The 17,392-nt window shown below is 50.8% G+C and overlaps 2 protein-coding genes across 2 annotated transcripts in view; one reads left to right on the top strand and one right to left on the bottom strand.

Moving 5' to 3' along the window:
• PCSK9 (proprotein convertase subtilisin/kexin type 9) overlaps positions 1-8,672 on the top strand; it is a 25,157-nt gene extending 16,485 nt beyond the window's left edge. Inside the window, exons 6-12 of the mRNA XM_004371698.1 lie at positions 361-557; positions 1,986-2,169; positions 2,954-3,127; positions 3,298-3,446; positions 4,570-4,747; positions 6,538-6,719; positions 8,457-8,672. Coding sequence (XP_004371755.1) covers positions 361-557; positions 1,986-2,169; positions 2,954-3,127; positions 3,298-3,446; positions 4,570-4,747; positions 6,538-6,719; positions 8,457-8,672 — 1,280 coding nt within the window. The remainder of the gene's footprint in view (positions 1-360; positions 558-1,985; positions 2,170-2,953; positions 3,128-3,297; positions 3,447-4,569; positions 4,748-6,537; positions 6,720-8,456) is intronic.
• Positions 8,673-13,619: 4,947 nt separating this feature from the next.
• Positions 13,620-17,392, bottom strand: part of USP24 (ubiquitin specific peptidase 24) — a 145,041-nt gene continuing 141,268 nt past the window's right edge. Inside the window, exons 66-68 of the mRNA XM_023727032.1 lie at positions 16,405-16,491; positions 15,919-16,029; positions 13,620-14,594 (exon numbers count right to left, since the gene is read on the bottom strand). Coding sequence (XP_023582800.1) covers positions 14,532-14,594; positions 15,919-16,029; positions 16,405-16,491 — 261 coding nt within the window. The 3' untranslated portion in view covers positions 13,620-14,531. The remainder of the gene's footprint in view (positions 14,595-15,918; positions 16,030-16,404; positions 16,492-17,392) is intronic.

The following is a 17,392-nucleotide window of genomic DNA, read 5'->3' as shown; positions in this document are numbered from 1 at the left end:
TTTCATCTCTAGCATTGGTACACACCTAAAATTCTGGAAATGTGAACTGAAGTCTACATCAGGACTGACGGCAAGCAAGACTGTGGAGGTCAGAGATGGGGGCAAAGTAGGCCCTTCCTTCTCTTCTCTGTGAGGACTTAAGCTCTCGATGCCTCAGTTTCGTAGAAAGGGATAATAGTAGGGTTGCTATTATTATAGAATCATGTAAATTAGTATATTGGGGCACTTAGAAATAGAGGCCTGTTGGCTGGGTTTATTGCCTTTCAGTTGTTAATACTCTTCCCATGTGTCTGGAGAGAAGGTGGGTGGGTAAGGAAAGCAGTGTCTCACCAGGTCTTGACCTTGGCTTTTTCCTCTTAGGCATGGAGTTTATTTGGAAGAGCCAGCTGGCCCAGCCCGCAGGGCCGCTGGTGGTGCTGCTGCCCCTGGTGGGCGGGCACAGCCGGGTCCTCAACGCTGCCTGCCAGCGCCTGGCCAGGGCCGGGGTGGTGCTGGTCGCCGCTGCCGGCAACTTCCGGGACGATGCCTGCCTCTACTCGCCGGCCTCAGCTCCTGAGGTGGGTGCTGGTGCCGCCGTGTCCCAGATTGGAGGCGGAGGTGGGCATGAGCGGAGGGGAGTCCCCTGTGGGGTGTTCCTGGAGGTGGGACTGGCTGAGCTTCAGTAAGAAGCTGTCAGACACCCCTGAGTGCTAAAGCTTGGGGAGGTGGTGGGATTGAACTTCCACACTCCTAGAGTCCAAATATGTCCACTCGGCAGCCCACCTGGACATGGCATCATCCTCAACTCCTCCCATTCCATGCAGCCACGCCCATGTCCTGACCATTCTCCTCCTAAGTGTCTCCTGAATCCTCCCCCTTCAGCCCATGCTCACAACCTCAGCCTCGTCTGGGCCCCCATCCTCTCTCCCCTGCGTTGACACAACAGTATGGTCAGCTTTCTCCCCCCTCCTCCTGATCTCTCTGCCAGACCACCTCATAGGGCCTCAAGGGCTCCTCCTAAAACACAACCTGCCCACCTCACTGCCTAGTACCCTCAGGGCCTCGCCACTGTCTGACTGCCCCCCAAGGCCCCAACCCGCCACCACCACCTCAGTGAGGCTTATGAGATCTGGACCAGATGAGGGCTCAAAGTCACAAACGTCCACAGAGCGTCTGCTTTGTGCCAGCCTCTGTGCCAGGTCCGTTCTAGGCGCTGCAGAGACGTGGACACAGACGAAGCCCCTACCCAGGAGGGCTGACAGTCTGGTGGGCATGCGTGAGCTGGGCATTCATCTGAACAACATTTGCAGGCCACCCACCACGTGTCGGGGTTTGGGCACCTCAGGGAAGGAGCTCGTCTAGGAGTTCACAATCTGGGGTGTGTTGGGGACAGGGGAGGGTGCAGTCATGAACCTGGCAGTGCTAACATGCTTGGCTGCTAACAGAAAGATTGGAGGTTTGAGTCCACCTAGAGGTGCCTTGGAAGAAAGGCCTGGTGATCTACTTCTGAAAAATCAACCATAAAAACCCTGTGGAGCACAGTTCTACTCTGACACACTAGGGGTCGCCATGAGTTGGAATCAACTCCGAAGGCAACTCGCTTCCCCCGCTTCCCCCTGGCCTGTCAGAGATGCTGTCCCTGGCTGCCTAATTTAAAATAGTATAAAACAAACAAAGCCTAGCACATCCTCTCCTCCTTCCTTCTCTTTTTCTCCATAGCACTTATAACTGCCTAATACCCCATTTATTGTCTGTCTTCTCCACTGCAACGGCAGCTCCATAGGGGCAGGGGGTTTGTCTGTGTGGACACTCCCAGCATCGGGAGTGGGGCCTGACATGTAGGGACAGAGGGCAGCACTGGGGTGGGAGTCAGAGATGTCTCTTGGGAGGTGACATGTGAATGGGGCCCAGCTATGTATATAGGAGTCCACCAGCTCAGCTGGCAGGGTCTCAGTCTGTCCCTGCGGGCCCTCCCCCATCTGCCATCCCTCTCCTAACCTCTTCAGGTCATCACTGTTGGGGCCACCAATGCCCAGGACCAGCCGGTGACCCTGGGAGTCCTGGGGACCAACTTTGGCCGCTGTGTGGACCTCTTTGCCCCAGGGGACAATATTATCGGTGCCTCCAGTGACTGCAGCACCTGCTTTGCATCACAGAGTGGGACATCACAGGCTGCCGCACATGTGGCTGGTGAGTTGCTGCCCCACTGCCTCTGGCCACCATGATTCTAAACAGCCCCTTGGCAGGCAGGGTCTGCATCCGGACCTCCATGTGCCAGGACCTCCATGTGGTTGGCCCTGTGCTGGGCACAGGGGACCAAAGATGAGTCAGACCTGACAGTGCCCACAAGGACACTCAATCTGTGGGGAGGAAGGTGCAGAAACAAAGGTAACACAGCAGAGTAGTCAGGGCTGGGGCAGAGGGGGCCCAGAAGAGGACCTGACCAGCCTGAGGGTCAGGGAAGGCTTCCTGGAGGAAGGACATTTGATCTGGGGTTGGAAGAATGAATAGGAGTTTACCTGGCAAACCAAACAGCAATTGCCAAGGCCTAGAGGTGTGAGAGGAGCCCTGGTGGCCCAGTGGTTAAGAGCTCAGGCTGCCAACCAGAAGGTCAGCAGTTCGAATCCACCAGCTGCTCCTGGGAAACCCTATGGGGCAGTTCTACTCTGTCCTATAGGCTCACTATGAGATGGAATCGACTTGATGGCGTACAGTGACAGCAACAAGAGGTGTGAGAGCAGGATGTAAGGGAGGATCTTACTGTTTGGCTTTCACTTAGCAAGTGATTGTGGTGGTTTAACTTCTGGAGGAAAAGCTGGGCGTGTGTGTGCGTGTGTGTGCACGTGTGTGGGCGTGTGGGCGTGTGTGTGTGTGTGTGTGTGCACGCACGCACACAAGCAGAGAAGTCCACTCTTGGGAAGAAGGGCCAGGCCACTCCCATCTCTTACTGCCCACCCTCCGGCCCCCTGCCTAGGTATTTTGGCCATGATGCTGACTGCTGAGCCAGACCTCACCCTGGTTGAGCTGAGGCAGAGGCTGATCCACTTCTCTGCCAAAGGCCTCATCAATGAGGCCTGGTTCCCTGAGGACCAGCGGGTGCTTACTCCCAACCTGGTGGCCACACTGCCCGCCAGTGCCCACGGAGCAGGTAAGCGGGTGTCCTGGAAGGTTTTGTGAGGTCTGTGTGAACTTGGGCAAGTTGAACACGTTCTTTAAGCACCTCCTCACCGAATTAAAGATTTTTCTGGAGTCCTCTGTGAGCAGAGCCCCTGATGGAGCTCCCCAGCCGCGCCCCTGACCCCCAGGGCTTTGTTGCAGGTGGGCAGCTGCTCTGCAGGACTGTGTGGTCACCGCACTCAGGGCCTACTCGGATGGCCACAGCCATGGCCCGCTGCGCCACGAACGAGGAGCTGCTGAGCTGCTCGAGTTTCTCCAGGAGTGGGAAGAGGCGGGGCGAGCGCATTGAGGTGACCTGCACCCCTCCCCAACCTTTGTGTATGTCGTGCATGAAGCAGGATTCTTGCTTCTCAGCCCAGATCAGCCCTGTCCCCTGGGGGACCCCCAGCAAGACCCTCTGTCCTCTGGACTCCAGCCCCCCGACCAATGTCTGCAAGCTTAAAGAACTGTGCTAGAGCCAGAACGGGGGACACATCCCATCTTACATGCCAGTTGCACAGTTGGGGAAGGTGAAGAGGGGTACTACTGGAGAGCACCACATTGAGAAGGACTTCCTGGGCCACTCTGCACTGATTAATAATGCCTGCCTGGGTGCGGGCATGGGCAAGGGCAGCAAGTATGACAGGGGTTTGCAGCTTCTGAACTCAGTGGTTTCAAGGCTCCTTTTTGCTCAGATGTTCCATGGTTCCGGGAGTTGAGAAATCTTCTCAAACTACCAAAATGCGGAATTGATGTTAAGGATGCAGGGTTTGGCAGAAGGGCAGTGGCTAAGCCAGGAGGGTGAAGGCAGGCAGGCATTTCCACCCTGGGAGACGGGGTCTGTGAGTGCACTTGGCCATGCCTGTGCAAACGAGCGCATGCTGGAGAGACTGGGAGTGGGTCGGGGCTGAGATGGGTGGGCCTTGCCCTGGCAGCTTAGCAATTCCCCTGTCTCTCCATTTCAAAGGCACTCTCAGTAGTAGGAAAACCAAACCCACTGCCGTCGAGTTGATTCCAACTCATGGCTACCCCATGTGTTACAGAGTAGAACTGAGCTCCATAGGGTTATCTTGACTAATCTTTTCGGAAGCAGATTGCCAGGACTTTCTTCTGTGGCCTCGCTGGGTCGGTGGGTTTGAACCACCAACTTTTTGAGGAGCGCAAACTGTTTGTGCCACCCAGGGACCTCAGTGTCAGGAAGAACTTTGAAATAGGCAGAACTGCCCATCCACACAGCAGTCTGCCTTGGGCAGGGGTGAGCTCTTTGTCCCCAGAGGTATGGGAGCAGGGCTGACTGGCCCCTGGCAGGGATGCTGAAGAGGGCTCGAGGGGCTAGGACCAGGTGCCTCTGTATGGGTCCCTGCTAGCCCCCTTCATCCTGGGTTTCTGAAGCCCTTTCTAAAGTTAGTTCCTTTTTCTGTCTTTGGTTCCCAGGCCCGAGGGGGCAGGCGAGTCTGCCTGGCCCACAATGCATTTGGGGGTGAGGGTGTCTACGCCATTGCCAGGTGCTGCTTGTTGCCCCGGGCCAACTGCAGCATCCACACAGTGCCACCAGCCGGGACTGGGGTGGAAACCCACGCCCACTGCCACCAGCAGAGCCATGTCCTCACAGGTAGGAATTGAACCCCACCCTGGGGTGTGGAGGAGTTCCTGTTTCTTTATGCACCCAGCCTGATCTAGGCCTGGTCCTCACGGAGCATAGTCTATCGACTCTGGAGCTAGACTGCCTGGTGCAAATCCCACTTCTACCACTTCTGTGCTGTGTGACCCTGGGCAGATGACTTAACCTCTCTCAGTCTCAGCTTCCTCCTCTATCAGAGGATGATGCCTCATTGGATTGCCATGAAATGGGGTAACATCTAGAGCACCAGTTCTGGAACACAGTAGGCACATAACAAAAGCCAGTGCAGTGCATGAGGCAGTTCAGGGCAGGGCTTAGAGGCTAGATCTGAAAGCTAGGCAAACCTTAGCTTGAATTCCACTCTACCACTTAACAGCTGTGTGACCTGAGCAAGTGACTTAACCTCTCTGCGCCTCAGTTTCCTTATAAGTAAAATGGGAATGATGGGGTTGAGTACACACCTTGGTGCTAGGACATTATAAATGCTAGCTATTATTATTATCATCATCACCCATTGCTCTAAAACCCATTCTCGATATAGGCAACTACCTTGTGTCAAAAATGTGCCCTGAGCACCATGACTGGGCAGGTAGCAAGAAGTCACAGTTGGGGATCTGGTGGGGGATCCTGGGATGGTGCCCCTCAGGTGGGGAGAAGGTGCTTGGGCCCTGCTTGGGTAGAGTGTGGGATGTCCCAGGGAGGGTTTGGGATGGTGGGAGCAGGCCTGGAACATCTGGCTCAGGAGTTGGTTCTCACTGAGTGTATACTGGGGAGCCACTGAAGGTTTAGGAGTAGGAGGGTGACTAGTAAGGACCTGGCTCTAGGAAGAGAGGCTGGCTGGGTGTGTGGGGTAGATTTGCAGTAGAAAGATGAGCCTAGTCAGGTGGCAGTGCCCTTGTCTGGGGGAGAGGCTCAGCCAGGTCCAATGAGTCGCTGCCATGCTCAGCATCAGGCTCCTGGCTTGGTGGACATCATCATGTTCTAGACACTCTCTTCTTTGGGAAAGCCCAGCAGAGAAGCTTTAGGGCACGTGCCAATCTGAAGACATGGGAGCCACAGAATCTCCCCATATATGAAGCACATCCAGTTGACTCCCATTTTATAACGAAGGGACCTGCGGCCTGGCCATGCTGAGTGGCTTTGCCCACGGCCATGCAGCTAGGATGCAGAGAGTTCTAGTAACCATGACCCAAACACATATGGAGCACTGGCCATGTGCCAGGCACTGTGCTGGACCTTCAAGTGTGTCTGCATTACATCTTTACAGCATCTCTGTGAGTAGGTGCTGCTACTCTTTCCATTTTACAGATAGGGAAACTGAGGCTTAGTATAGCTGAGTAACCACTATCCGAGGTCTCATAGCCAGTGGGTATGTCTGACTCCCAAGCCCACGGAGGAAGTCCCAGATGACCCAGACAGAGCCCAAGCTGACCCCTGAACTTCTGTCTGGGTGGCTGGGTGCGGAGGGGCCTGGGGCAGTTGGCACTCCTGCCACATTGCTCCCCATCTCTGAGTGGAAGGAGACTGTGTTTTTCATGAGAAAATAAGGCTCAGAGAGGTTGAGCAGCTTTCCAAGGTCACACAGCAGGTAAACAGCTGTGTTGAGTTGAGAACCTGGGAGTTCTGTCGCTCAGACAGGGTATCTTTTTACCTGGACTCATTTCCAGGTTTCCCAGCTCCTGCCTCAGACCCTAAAGAGATGGGGTCTCATGGGGGTGGGGAAGAGAGACAGAGGGTCCCCCAGGCATTCCTGCGTCTGAGCTAGCCCTCCTCTGTCCCAGGCTGCAGCTCCCACTGGGAGGCGGAGGACCTTGGCACCCAGAGGCAGCCTGTGCTGAGGCCACGAGGTCAGCCTGGCCAGTGTGTGGGCCACCAGGGGGCCAGCGTCCATGCTTCCTGCTGCCACGCACCGGGTCTGGAGTGCAAAGTCAAGGAGCATGGAGTCCTGGGCCCTGCAGAGAAGGTGAAGAGAAGTGTGGGGCGGGATGGTGCCTGGTGCTCGCAGGGTGCCTTCTGTGTGTCTGTGTCTGTCTCACCACCATACCTTTATGTTTGTGGGTGGATGCAGTCGGCAGCTTTGGCAGTTGTGGGGACAACCATGTGTGTGCTTGCTTGTGCGTGGCTGGCCCGTTTTTACTTCTGCTCCATTAGTGAGGTTTGCTCTCTGGGCACTAGGCTCCCCTTTGTGGAGAACATGCATTTATTGATTGATCCACTTAGCAAACCTGCCTGGAGGTTGCCTGGGGCCAGGGGCTTGGCTAGACTCTGGGGACACAGGGGTGACTCAGCCAGGACCCAGAGGAGGTGACAGCTGAGCTGAGTGCTGAAGGTAGAGGAGCAGTTAGTGTGGCCCCAAGGCAAGGCTGCAGAGAGTGCAAGGCCTGGGGCACGAGAGCCCTTCAGAAACCTCGAGGGGAGCCACCTGGTTCCTGGAAAGCAGCCAGGCGGGTGTCAGCAGTTGCTCTGTAACTCTGCTTTTTTAAAAGCCACACAGGCAGCTTCTTCAAAGGAAGCGGTTAGAATCTGCTCTTAAATGCACTCAGAATGGAGTTTTCAAAGTGCTAGACTGTGGTAATTGTGGTCTGGATTATGCATTCCTTGAGGGCAAGGACTGCTCAGACCCACTTCCTCCCTCACCTTGTACCTGGTGCTGCGGTGTTCCCACCACTGCTGTTGGTGCAAGCGCTGGGGATACAAACCCCACGAACAGCCCTGCTCCTCCCTCCTGGAGGGTCCATTCTAGTGGAGGAGACAGACAGTAAATAAAATTAGTTAATTATATAGTACCTAAAAGATAACAAGCGCTGTGGAGAAAAATAAAGCAGGGACAGGAATGGGGAGGCGGGGAGGTTGTCAGTAAAGGCCTCACTGAGAAGGTGCCATTTCAGCAAACACTGAAGGAGCCAGGAAGTGAGCTATGAGGATAGTGCAGGGAAGTGTTCCAGGCAGAGGGAACAGCCAGGGCAAAGGCCTTGGGGACACAGCATGGCCGGAGTGTAGGAGAAACAGCCGGGACTCCTGTGACTCTGGAACAGAGTGAGAGTGGGGAGGAAGATGGGGAGAAGGCCTCAGAGAAGGGACAGGGTTAGGGCAGGTCTGGCCTGATGGCGACACTGAAGACTTGGTTTATTCCCCGAATGAGCTGGGAGCCACGCAGAGTTCTGTGCCCAGGACGGAGGGACATGATCTGACCTGGGCGTGAACCGGCTCACTCTGGCCGTTGAGCTGTGGAGAGGCTGCAGGGGGCACAGGCAGAAGCAGGGAGACCAGATGGGCAGCTACCATGATGATCCAGGCCCGGGGGATGGGGGCTGGGGCCTGGTGGCGAGATGCAGTCAGATTCTGGAATTTGAAGGAGGAGCCCACAGGATCTCTGATGGATTGGATGTGGATGGGAGGAGTGGAGGACAATTCCAAGGTTTTTGCTGAGCTACTGGGCAAGTGGAGTTGCCATTAACTGGCACGGGGAAGACTTGGGGGGTTTATAGACTTTGGGGGAAGATGAAGAGTTTGGTATTGGCCGTGTTAGACATCCACAGACCTGGCCCGAAGCAGGAGGTCGGAGGGTGGATGCAAACCCCTGGGGCAGAAGGTGCGCAAAGTGGGCTCGGAGTGAGGAAGAAGTGACACCTGAGCCGAGCGGGAGTGCCTGGCCTCCACGTGGGGCTGGACATGTCCTTTCTTCTTCCTGCTCTGGCAGGTGGCTGTGGCCTGTGAGGAGGGCTGGACCTTGACGGGCTGCAGTGCCCTCCCTGGGGCCTCGCTCGTCCTGGGGGCCTACCCTGTGGACAGCATATGTGTGGTGAGGAGCCAGGATGTCGGCGCAGGAGGCAGGACCAGTGAGGAGGCCACGGCCGCCGTTGCAATCTGCTGCCGGAGCCGACCCTTGGAGCAGGCTTCCTCAGAGCTCCAGTGACAGCCTGGAACAGGATGTGGTGCGTGAGGAGGTTGAGGGGCTGGATGCTATGGTTCCACATCTGGGCTTTGAAATGGTTTCGACTTCACCCCTCCTCAGCCCTCCATGGCCTGGGCCCACGGGGACAGAGGATTCCTCGCCCTTCCTGGAGCTGCGGTGCTGGACTTGGGGTGGGTGGGCTCTAGGACAACTTGCTCTCAGCCTGGATCAGCCGTTCCTAGACCTGAGCTGAGCATAGCAGGGTTGGAGGTGCTGGGAAGCTCCCTCCATCACTGCGGGGCCTGTGTAGGGCACTCCACCATTACGATGGGTGAAGCTGTGTTGTTTCCTGCCAGCTCCTCCCAAGATGGCAGCACCCATGGGCAGGGTGGTACTGAGCTCTTGCTACATGCCAGGCATTGATCCTTGTCTCCATGTAGGGGCAGCACTTTTCCCAGGGGAAGGTGAGGAGGCACTTGGGAGCTGGAGGGCCAAATAGCAGTCAGGGGAGTGAGTGTGAAAGCTGGGGTGGTCCCTCTCCTCCTGTCCACTGGGAGAAGCCCTTTTGGGCTCCTTGATTAGCAGAGGATCAGTTTTCTACATCCCTTGGGAGGACATACCCAGCCCTGTGTGGAGGCCCGGCACTCCCACCCTGCTCAAGCATCACTTCTTCCTTACTCTGAGCCCACTTTGAGCATCTCCCACCCTAGGGAGTCTGCATCCACCTGCTGAGCCACAGGGCTGAGGCTGCCCCAGATCTAGCCAACACTTCAGAATGTCCAAAGTGCTTCTCCAACCACATGCTCACAGGGTTTCAAAGCAGCCCTGGGACAAAGGAAGGGCCTTTTCTACCCACTGGACAGATGGGAGAATTGAGGCCAGAATGAGCCCATTGTCAGCTGCCAGGAGACTTTGGTTCAAATTTTTGCTCTTTCTCTCTCAGGGTTCATCAGTTCAGTGATCTCCACAGGCCCTCCCAGCCAGGCTGTTAGGACCCACCTCCTGGGAGACAGCTTTCCTTGAAATTCCTAGCTCTTGTGCCCACCCCGAGCCACCAGCAGCGGCATCAGAGATCCAGCCAGAGGCAGATGTGTCCCAGGTGGTCACAGGGCCATGTCTTTGTTTCTCCCAGCTGCCCCCACTGTGCTCTCTTCCAGGCCTTGCTACCTGCCCAGGACTGGCCTGCAGTGACAGATGCGTCCCGGGGCTTTCTTTTCAGTTTCAAGGGGAATGCCACATGGTAGATACACCATCTCACCCAGCCCTCTCATCCCCGTTTTATGGAGGAAGAAACTGGCAACCAGAGAGGGGGCATGCCCTCAAACTCACACAGCCAGGAAGTGAGGTGGCACTAGGATAAAACCCAGACCTGGCCAGCTCCAAAGCCTAGCCTCTTTTACCCGCACCAGCTGGGCCCATGTTTTCAGAGCTAACACTGAGCCTCTGAGGGGAACACAGGCCTGAGGTAGCACAGTGTGTAAGCAGAGCTTGTGCCTCACCCTGCTTCTTCCTGGGCTCCTGGTCCCTGCGGAACAGCACTTTTCCTCTGGCTACCTTTGTCCAATTCACTGTGACCTGGGTGGACAGGCCCTGAGGGATTAGGGGTAGGGGAACTATCCCTCCTTGAGCACCCCGCCAAGCAAACAAGCATGCATTTATTTTTTTGGTCTGTTTGTGAACGGTGCTGTTGCCTTTTTAGAGCAAAAAGCTTTTCTAGATCTGTTTTGCTTTTGTAACGTGAAGATATTTATTCTGGGTTTTGTAGTGTTTTTATTATACGGTAACTTTTAAAAATAAAACAACTTTGCTACTTTGCTATGACTCTTGCCTGGATTTGAGTGTCTGGGATGATGCCTTGCTTATACTAGGCACTTGATAAGTTTGTTAAATGGCTGATGAACCAAAGTATTGTGTGGAAGCTGATGATGTGAGCTTGTTTCTTACATGTCCTAGGAATGAAATTGGTGTCTTCCCATAGCTTCCCTGACTCCAAGCCGTTAGGGTTCTTCTTTGGTTCCCTGATTCCATGCTGTTGGGGTTCCTCTTTGGCAACTTGCCCCCTTACAGCACTCTAGCTGCTCTATCGTCTGTGTCCCCCACCAAACCCTGAGCGCCCAATGTCCTTTTCATTCCCATCTTCCCAGTACCTAGCACAGAGTGAATGCTTATGGAACAAATTAGTTATATGGTGTCAGATGCTTCTGTAATGAGGAGTCAGTGCTATGTTCATAATCACTGTTTATGATTTGAAATTACGAAGCCTCAGACCTCTTTGCCAAGTGTAATTATCCCGTACAGTGGGACCTCCCAGCCCCTGCTCCCCACTGTGAGGTTGTAGGGTGTAGTTCTCTTAAGCAAGGTCTGTCTCTACACAGTCCATATCATAAATGGTAAGGGAATCTTTCTGCAAAGGGAAAATCTTTCCAAGTTGTCTTCTGACAATTTTGTGTCCTATATCGAAGGTGTTCAAGAGCTGACAGATGCTAATGGCCTCGAATGCCAGGAAAGAGCAGTGCATCTCTGTGCACTGGCACCTGTGACTGTTGATACTAGACCGCCCACCCCTCAAATGGCACGGAATCAAGGGTCAGTTTGTTAGACAGCCACACCGACAGCTCCATGACTGGAGAAAGGAACCACTTGGCTCTCAAAGACGACTGGCAGGTGTCACTGGCGGGGGGGGGAGGGAGGAATGGGGGGGCCACAGGAAGAGGAGGATCTGGACTGCCAAACACCCCAGGGAAGGGGAACCATGTGAGCAAAGGCAGGAATCGTCTCATTAGGAATGAGGCTGGGACCCACAGTACCAAGCAAGAAACCTAGCTTGGCCAGGGAACTTGGTTCTTGCTGGGGACTATTTAGGAGGGACCTGAAAGCTATAGGGAAGACACCTGTAGGTCATCAGCCAGAGTTTGGCATCCTCATCCAAACTTTGCAAATTAACCCTAAAATGGTCAGACTGTGCAGAAAAAAGAATAGCAAAATGCTTGAAGACCCATAAACCCCCTTATTATTAAAATAGTGGACCTGTTTCACACCACTATCGCCAAGTTCTAAAAGGAAATGTAGCACCACTTGGCACTAGGCCACTGGCCCAGGGTAACCCCATCCCATGGCTGTCTTCTGCTATATGGAGAAAAATGTTGGTGAGACTCCAGCTTCACATTTTTGAAAAATTTATTTTATGCTCCTAGAAGCTCAGAACTCTGCCACTCATGACCCAAACTCAGAATTAAGATTCTTCCCTATTTTATCTACTTCCGTTTGAAATTTTATAAACAAAATTCTGTACACAAGAGGTAGCAGAGGAAAATTCCAGTCTGCTTGTTCCAAGCTCAAAAGGGAACTGCACACACCTCAATGTTAGCAGGGAGGGTGGGGCAAGACAGGGTAAGTCTGATGACAAGGTGTTCTAGGTCTTAAAATTTATTGTAGTTGTGAGTGACCAGGTGAGCACTCCAGGAGAAGTCACGGGCGAGATGCCCGTTGGGACGCTCTTGTTTTCTTTCCCAGGATGCCTTTAATGGGTTGAACCAGCCACCTTTGGGAAGGCCTTCACTAAGGGAGCTTCTTGAGAACACACGGCATTGAATTAGTTGTGCAATTCCTGCTCGATCTGCAGACCGTTTTGAAAGATTTATAAAAACATCTTCATCCAAAAAATTGGCAGTAAAAATGACAACTCTTCCCAGGTTAGCTTGTTGTAACTGTCACTTTGTAGAACTACATTAAAAAAAAGTCATCAACAGGTTTGTAGACTGCAGCTGTTGGAAATCAAGTGGTTACTGGCAAAGTGGAAATGATGTTCATTTCAGCAACAACATATGCAAAATTAAACGAAGCATATACTATAAAATAGGAGTGATCCTGATGAGGCGTTACAGGGAGGACGGCAGGTGCCAGGGGCTACGGAAGGGGCTGTTTCCATAGGAAATAAGGGGAGCTAGAAGTGGCTATCTCACTCCTGAATTTGGGCTCCTGAGAGTGCAGCTGTCAGTGATGAGATCCCAAGACACATCACCACCAGCATTTCAGTGTCATGTCCCACACGATCCTTTTGTGAGGATGAGGCTGTAAAGAAGGGTGAGGGGAGGGGAGGGAAAACAGTAGGACATGGAGTATTTATGTGCTCAAAATCAATTTTAAAACATCACACTTGAAATTGCAAGAACATAGAACCATATAAAATTTGCCAACTGCCTCTGTCCATTTCTCTGAGGAGCAGTTCTGCTCTTAAATACTGGGCCCTTCTGCCCACCCAGTGTATTTGACAATAGCCATCATTAGCCTGCGGGAAGTTGCAGAATCACGAATTGAAGCCTGGCTGCCCAGTAACTTTCAGCAGTTCCATAGTGAAATGACTGGTGTATGGAAAGTGCACAGCAATGAAAGCTGTCTGTCCTGTCACGTGTCTGTACAAAATGCAAAAGCAACCAAAAAGGCACTTTGGGGCTGGCTGTGCCTCTTTGACTTGGCAAATCTAAATGACAGTGGCACCTGGCACTTCTTAAGGCTCCCCTAGTTCTGAGCATGGTGAATTGAAAATAAGGTAGAAGAGGTAACTAAAGGCAAAACAGGGCCAAAAATGTGTGCGTGCAACGCAAAATACAAAACTTATGAAATATACTGGCATCACCCCCACCCCCCAACACCAAAAGGAGCTGGTGTCTAACCTGAAATGAGTGAATGGTGCCGCTACACTTGGGAGATACAATTAAACGGATGGTTGTTCAATTACTTTCTGGTTATTTCCGGGAAATAAACTTTAAGCCTTCTCCTTGTCTTTTCGGTGTTAGTCATGTTGAGGAGAAATAAAGTCTCAAATTTCTCCTCGGCATTAAAATTACTATGAAACTCGCGAAGTGGTGTCTCCCAATTCAAATATTTAACTTCATATATAACCAATATCAAGGGTTTCAGTAATCTAGGGTTTGTTTGAAGCAAAAGCAAATGATTGCAGAGTACATAATTTAAGACTACAGTTTATTCAATATGTCTCCAAGTGTTAAAAAGATGATTTCATGAAGTCAAACTGTAATAAAATTATATCTTAAAGTGCTTTTTATTTTGGTATTTTTAAAATTTGTTTTGGGAGCAACTCATAGCTTCTTTAGTGACTGATGTTAAAGAATGCACCTTGTACTTCTGGAGAACACAGCATTTTTTTATTGCTCTTTTCAATCTCAATTATTATCAGAAAAATATCTTAAAGAGCTTAATAATTTCCAATTTTTGATCCCAGTAACATTTCACTGAGATCCAAGCTTATGCCCAGAGCTTTCATCTAAACCCTTCTGAAATTCTGTACAAATAGGGAGACATATTAAATACAAAGGTCTGTGTAAACTGTATCTTTAACTAGTATTTTACAATGAAAATGAATTTTATCACATCTTTACATTATTTTAAATTGGATATTCCTATTCAATGTTACTGCAAGATTAAAAATTTGCCCCCACACGTCTAAAGGCAGCTTGCTTTTTTTTTTTTTTTTAAATATAAAAACCAAAGAAATTTCTTTTGTAGCATCATAGAAAAAGCAACAGCTTTACCCTCACTCTTCTATGTTCATGTAACAAAAAAGTCTGCCACCGGCTTTATTTCCTAAAATCTCCACAAAAATGTTAATTCAGGCGTAGACTGTCCCCCCTGGGACAGCTGCTCCACATGCCAGAGCTCTCTCACTGCCAAACAGCTCCCAAACCTTTTAGTGGCCAAAGAGTGCTTTCTTTCAAAAACATTGGTTTCCAGTGTCATGGAAGGTTCTCCCAGTTCAATCTCCAGGCTCTTCTAAAGGTCTGAAGGATGAGATTCTGATTTGAAAAGGTGCTGAGCATTCTGGCTGTGCTCTGACTCCTCGTCTCGTCTGCGCATGCCCCTCTAAGGGTCCACGTCGTCAAGGTCGCTTCTCAACTCCCCGATCATCATCGGTGACTCGGAGCCCTAGGGAAGAAGGGATTCAAACCGTGTCCACCACAGCCAGAGAAGCATGTCCCTCTGCCGACCGGCTTATTTGTGTTCTGTAGTTTAGACATGTCCTCTCCCAACAACTCAGTTTAACGTCTATCAAAGGGTAATAAGGTATAATAACACCTTACACTTTCTAAGATCTCATTTAGTCATTGAAACAACACACGGACTCACCTAAAGTCACAATGTCACTACACAACCCCGCAGGATGAGCAGTGCGATGAAATGGGGTGGGTGGGGGTGGCAGGCGGGAGCCTGTGCAGATACCGCTCTGTGCTGGGCACATGCCTGGTCTCTGTACTGCCCCATGCTGCCAAAGACTGGCCTGGGTCACTCCTGGGTCGGAATTCTGTCTCTGTCACCCACTATGTGGCCTACCATCTGCCTTGGGACCAATCTAGCTGGGATGGGGGCAGGGAGAAAGAGCAGGGAAGTCTCTCTAGAGATGGGACATGTAAGCTCAGTGGGAGCTGGGTGAGTGGGAAGGGGCTGAGGTGGGAAGGCACAAAGTATATTTGATAAACTGAAAGAAGGCTGCTGTATCTAGAATTCAGAAAATGGGAGGTGAGCGTGGGGGAGAGTTATGTAGGGGCCAAAATAAGCAGGACTGTGTTGGGGGTTTTGGCTTTTATTCCAATAGCAATGGAAAACCACTGAAAGGTTTAAGCAAATGAACTACAGAGAAGCAAAAGCAGACGCAGGGAGGTTCAGGAGACTAGCGTGCTTACTACAAGTGGGAGTGAATGGATGAGAGATGTGTAAAAGGTCTCCAATCTGATAGGATCGGTGACACTGATGGGCAGGTGTCTGCCTTGATACCATGGTAGACAGGGCACTACTTATGAGATAATGAACACTGAAGGGGGAAAGCTTTGGTAGGGGTGGTGAGGATGGGTGGGACATGCTGCATTCGAGACATATCAAGTGGAGACATCAAAAGAAGAGACTGATGTTCAGGTCTGAGTGCAGAAGAATCAACGCTGTGGGTGTGGATGAGAAAGGACTGAGCGAGGGGCTAAAAGTGCGTGGGAGAGAGCCTTGAAGAACATTTCCTGGCGGTCAAGAAGAGGCTGAACTGGAAAAGAGACTTGAGAAAAGACAGCTGGAGGGCCTGGAGGAAAACCAGGAGAGCAAGGTGTCACGTGTCACAGAAACCCTGGGAAGACTGTTTCAAAAGGGAGGATTGGCCAGTAGTGTCAGATTCTGCCAAGGGGTCAACTAAGACGAGGACTGAAAAACGGAAAACTTAAAGAGCAGGTATTGCCCTTTCACACACCGACATGCCCTCCAGCCATACCTGTTGTAAATGCCTCTCTCCGTTCTCATTGGCAGGACTGCTCTCCGACCCATTACTGCTTCCTGATTGCTCTTTTTCATTCAACAAAGCTGTGGCATATGCTAATGTGTCCTGCAGTAGATTTACAAACAAGAAGAAAAAGTTATGGGGTGTTTGCATGTAGCAGCGATGCGGGGGCGGGGGGGGGGCACACCCTGGGAGCATTGAGAGCGGGGCTTTCACGGCCCAGAGCTCACAGCTCAACCTCAGCCCCACGGTGAGACTAGACTGACCAATCTAAGGCTCTTTTCTTCTAGGCAAGTGATTTGCACTGACTTGCGTTAAGTGTAAAACAATCTGCTATCTTTTCATACATTCAACAGTTTCTCCTGTTCTTTCTCATTTTCAATCTATACCTCTCTTTTTGAGGCTGCAGTTCCTAAGAAACATACTGAAAGGCCTATGTAAGGGTTTTCAAACCACACAAAACAGAAAGAGAATCCTCACCTGAGCTGAAATCGTTCGCTGAAAGGTTTTTCCAGTTGATGTTTCATTAGAGACATTACTCTGCGGTGTCCAATAATGTTCTGACATCTGAGATGAAAGGTCAAAAATGCCAGCAGAGATGACAAATAACTCACGTGACTCCACAATTTCTACCACAAGATATTAGAGTATAAAAAAGCATCTAAAACATAGCCAAATGTGGATATAAAATCTACCCAGACCTTCTGTTACACCAAGAGATGACTTCCTGGAATATTCACTGTCACTCTCAAGACGTCAACAAAACACTGCTTCTCGTAACCTACAATCTTAAGTCACGTGCATTAAGACACTAATTTAATGCATAAAGGCAGGTATCAACTATACTAAAATGTTTGAAGTCTGAAAATACCTTAAAGGTCATTCTCTTAAGTTTAAGAGATTTTTTTCCTGATAAGATGTGCCGTTACTGATTCTTATGACATAGTCAGGAAAGTTCAAAATTCAATTACCTTCTTCTGTAACCATTGTACAGCCCAACTCCAATGATGGGAATTCTCCTTGAAATATTCTTTAGCAGCAGGACACCTGGTTATTGAAGAATATTTTTATTAGTCAAATGCTTTCTGTGCAACCAGACCTGTTTAACCTACAGCACTTTTTATGTTGAAATGCATACTATTTTCACTAAAACTCAGTTATGTTTACATTAAATTTTTACTCTTCTTTTGTTTGGACAGGTAATACATTCAAGGGTTTACTCTTCAAATGGCACTAAAAGGTAAGTATGTGGTGAAAAGTCTCTCATCTCTCTCTCACTTCCAGATTCAGTTCTATTAAAATTCAAAGTTGGAAAATGAAAAACAAAACAGAACAAAAAATCCACAACAAATTGTTGTATACTTAATAAAGAACTCCTTGGATATAGTAAAACTAGTCTTTAATTCTTGTAACTTGAATGATAACAAAGGAATGAAATTATGGGGAAAACATTTTTAACGCATCGCCT

Source organism: Trichechus manatus, unplaced genomic scaffold, assembly GCF_000243295.1.
Source record: "Trichechus manatus latirostris isolate Lorelei unplaced genomic scaffold, TriManLat1.0 scaffold00015, whole genome shotgun sequence".
In the NCBI taxonomy this organism is placed as follows: Eukaryota; Metazoa; Chordata; class Mammalia; order Sirenia; family Trichechidae; genus Trichechus; species Trichechus manatus.
The sequence above is the reverse complement of the archived record's forward strand: the minus strand, read 5'-3'. Positions and strand labels throughout refer to the sequence as shown.